The sequence below is a fragment of the Amphimedon queenslandica genome, unplaced genomic scaffold (assembly GCF_000090795.2).
Source record: "Amphimedon queenslandica unplaced genomic scaffold, v1.1 AMPQUscaffold_12979, whole genome shotgun sequence".
Classification (NCBI taxonomy): domain Eukaryota; kingdom Metazoa; phylum Porifera; class Demospongiae; order Haplosclerida; family Niphatidae; genus Amphimedon; species Amphimedon queenslandica.
This window is the reverse complement of record NW_003546785.1, coordinates 5,256-7,575: the sequence shown is the minus strand read 5'-3', so window position 1 is coordinate 7,575 and position 2,320 is coordinate 5,256. Positions and strand designations below refer to the sequence as shown.

Below are 2,320 nucleotides of genomic sequence, written 5' to 3'. Positions count from 1 at the left end.
GTGACAATTATACTATAAACAGCTCACGCCTGATGGTACCTGGTTGATTTAAGGTTAAGATATTGCAGCAATGCTAGCATAGGCCACTCATAGTTTTACAATCAATGACAATTACCAAATTTTTAGAAAAGCGGATAGCAGCAAGAATAACAGCTTGGATTTAGTCTCTATCAGAGTATGTGAGTGTACATATGTGTGTGTGTGTGTGTGTGCATTTAGAAATTAATATACACATGTACAAAAATGGTCAAAAGTAGTAGTGTCTTAGTCATCCTCTCCTTCCTTTTGAGCTTCTGTGGTAGTAACATCAGCTTCCTCATTTATGTCTTCTTTGACAATATCTAAATTGTTTGTTGGTTCGTTACCCTCTTCCTTAGTCTCCTCTTGCTCCTCACTGTGTTTTTCATCAGCAGTTACTTCTCCTTTTGCTTCTATTTCTTCTTTGACAATATCTAAATCGTTCGTCGCTTCATTGTCTTCTTTGTTAGCCTCCTCTTGTCCCACCCCTTCTTCCTCTTCTTGGTGTTTTTTACCAGCAGCTACTTCATCATTTGTTTCTTCTGCTGTGACTGGTGACTGTTGCTCTGTTATGTCTTCGTCGCTTTTAATTTGGTTCAGCTGTTGTCCAGAGCTTTCGTTAGTATTAGCATCTGCCTCAATACTAACAACTGCTTCCACCACTTTTCTATCTGTTGTGCCTTCATTTTGGCTTTCTTGTCCTTGTGGAACTGTAAGCTCAACTGCTCCTTTTTCACCCTCTTTACTTTCATTTCCTTTCTCCTCCTCCTCCTCCTCCCTTTTCTCCTTCTCTTCTTTACTAGTAACTTTATCTGGTTCCTCTATTGGTTGATTCAAGCTTGATAAGGCAGCCCCTTTGTAGCCTGGTTTCCTATCAACCAGTCCTCTCTCAATCAAGCTATAGCAACCCTCAATGATACATTGATTGATATCACGTGCAGTTACATCGATTCCTAACTCATTCTTCGCTTTACTGCAGTCAGTTCTGAGTGTTAGGCCGATTTGTCTATACAAATATTTCATTTTTGCACTCACAAATTTCATTGCCCACACTATTCCTTTAGGCAATACACGAGATGCAATACTATAGCCTTGAGGCTCAAACTCTGTTCGAATGACGTCAGCTAAGTCTTTCATCCACAATGGCTCCCCTGATACTACATAACGTTGACCTGCTGCTCCATCTAATTCCATTGCACGAATGTGGGCAGCAGCAACATCTCTTACATCAATCATGGGAAAAGATACTTCCGCCAATACGGGCATCTTGCCTGAGAGTAGCTGATCAATAAGTATAGCTGTCGAAGAACAAACGTTGGTTAACACCGGGCCCATAGCAGCACCTGGATTAATAACAGAGAGCTCAAACTTTTTATCGTCGTCTAGTTTTGACATGAAGTCGAGAGCAGCTCTTTCAGCAAGGAGCTTACTCTTTTCATAGCCATCACACATTCCTTCAACGGACCAATCAGACTCTGTGTATGTGTACGTGGGGTCGTTGAGGTGATCACTGACAACAACAGCTGATAAAGAAGAAGTGAATACGAATCTCTTTACAGTCCCTGCAGCCACTGAGGCCTTGAGGACATTAAGAGTTCCCTGGACTGCCTGACGGACGAGCGTTTCTTCCTTCTCAAACATAAGAACAGGCGAAGCAACATGATAAACGTATGTAACTCCTCTCAGAGCCTCGATCCAACACTCTTCATCTAAGAGCTCAGCCTCAACTAGCTCAAGAGGATAGCGAGCGTCAGGGACCATTCCTAGCAACGGGACGACCTTCTCCTCTGTCTTTAAAGACCGGACTGTACCTCTTACACGAACATTACCAGCTTTGAGGAGTTGTTGGACTATGTGTGATGCAATGAAACCAGAAGCACCAGTGACTAGAGCAACCGGAGGAGACGCATCTTCATCTTGCTCCCCATTGGAAGCCATTTTCATAAAACCACTAAGGGCAGAGTTTAGATATTATCTTTTAGAATGTGGTTACTGTATGCATTCATGGATAGTAGATGCATTACAGTAAACAGATAGTATTCCCTGAAGATGAATGGACTGAGGTTCAGTTCTATTTCATTATCAGTCAAACAGTTCAGCAATTAAGATTACTATGATATTAACAACATGATGCTTTACAGTAGTAAATTTACAGTAGATCAGTGTTTCTATAAACATTAAAAATATTAATAATAGTGGCGACTGGCGACTGCAGGAGTCTATACTATACAGTTCAAATAATGTGGCACATTCAATAACATCAAACAATTATTTGGTACATACAACCACAAGTAATAGGCAT

The 2,320-nt window shown here is 41.0% G+C and overlaps 1 protein-coding gene across 1 annotated transcript; it reads right to left on the bottom strand.

Annotated features, from left to right (window-relative positions):
• Nucleotides 1–107: 107 nt before the first annotated feature.
• On the bottom strand, nucleotides 108–1,978 carry LOC109585954 (putative uncharacterized oxidoreductase YGL039W). The gene has a single exon (XM_020002103.1). It carries the CDS (start codon nucleotides 1,960–1,962, stop codon nucleotides 265–267), a length of 1,698 nt encoding a protein of 565 aa, XP_019857662.1. The 5' UTR covers nucleotides 1,963–1,978; the 3' UTR covers nucleotides 108–264.
• Between the last annotated feature and the right edge of the window lie 342 nt (nucleotides 1,979–2,320).

What these genes read in the sequence shown, in the direction of transcription:
- LOC109585954 (XM_020002103.1), bottom strand. Translation starts at nt 1,962, where the DNA reads ATGAAAATGGCTTCCAATGGGGAGCAAGATGAAGATGCGTCTCCTCCG.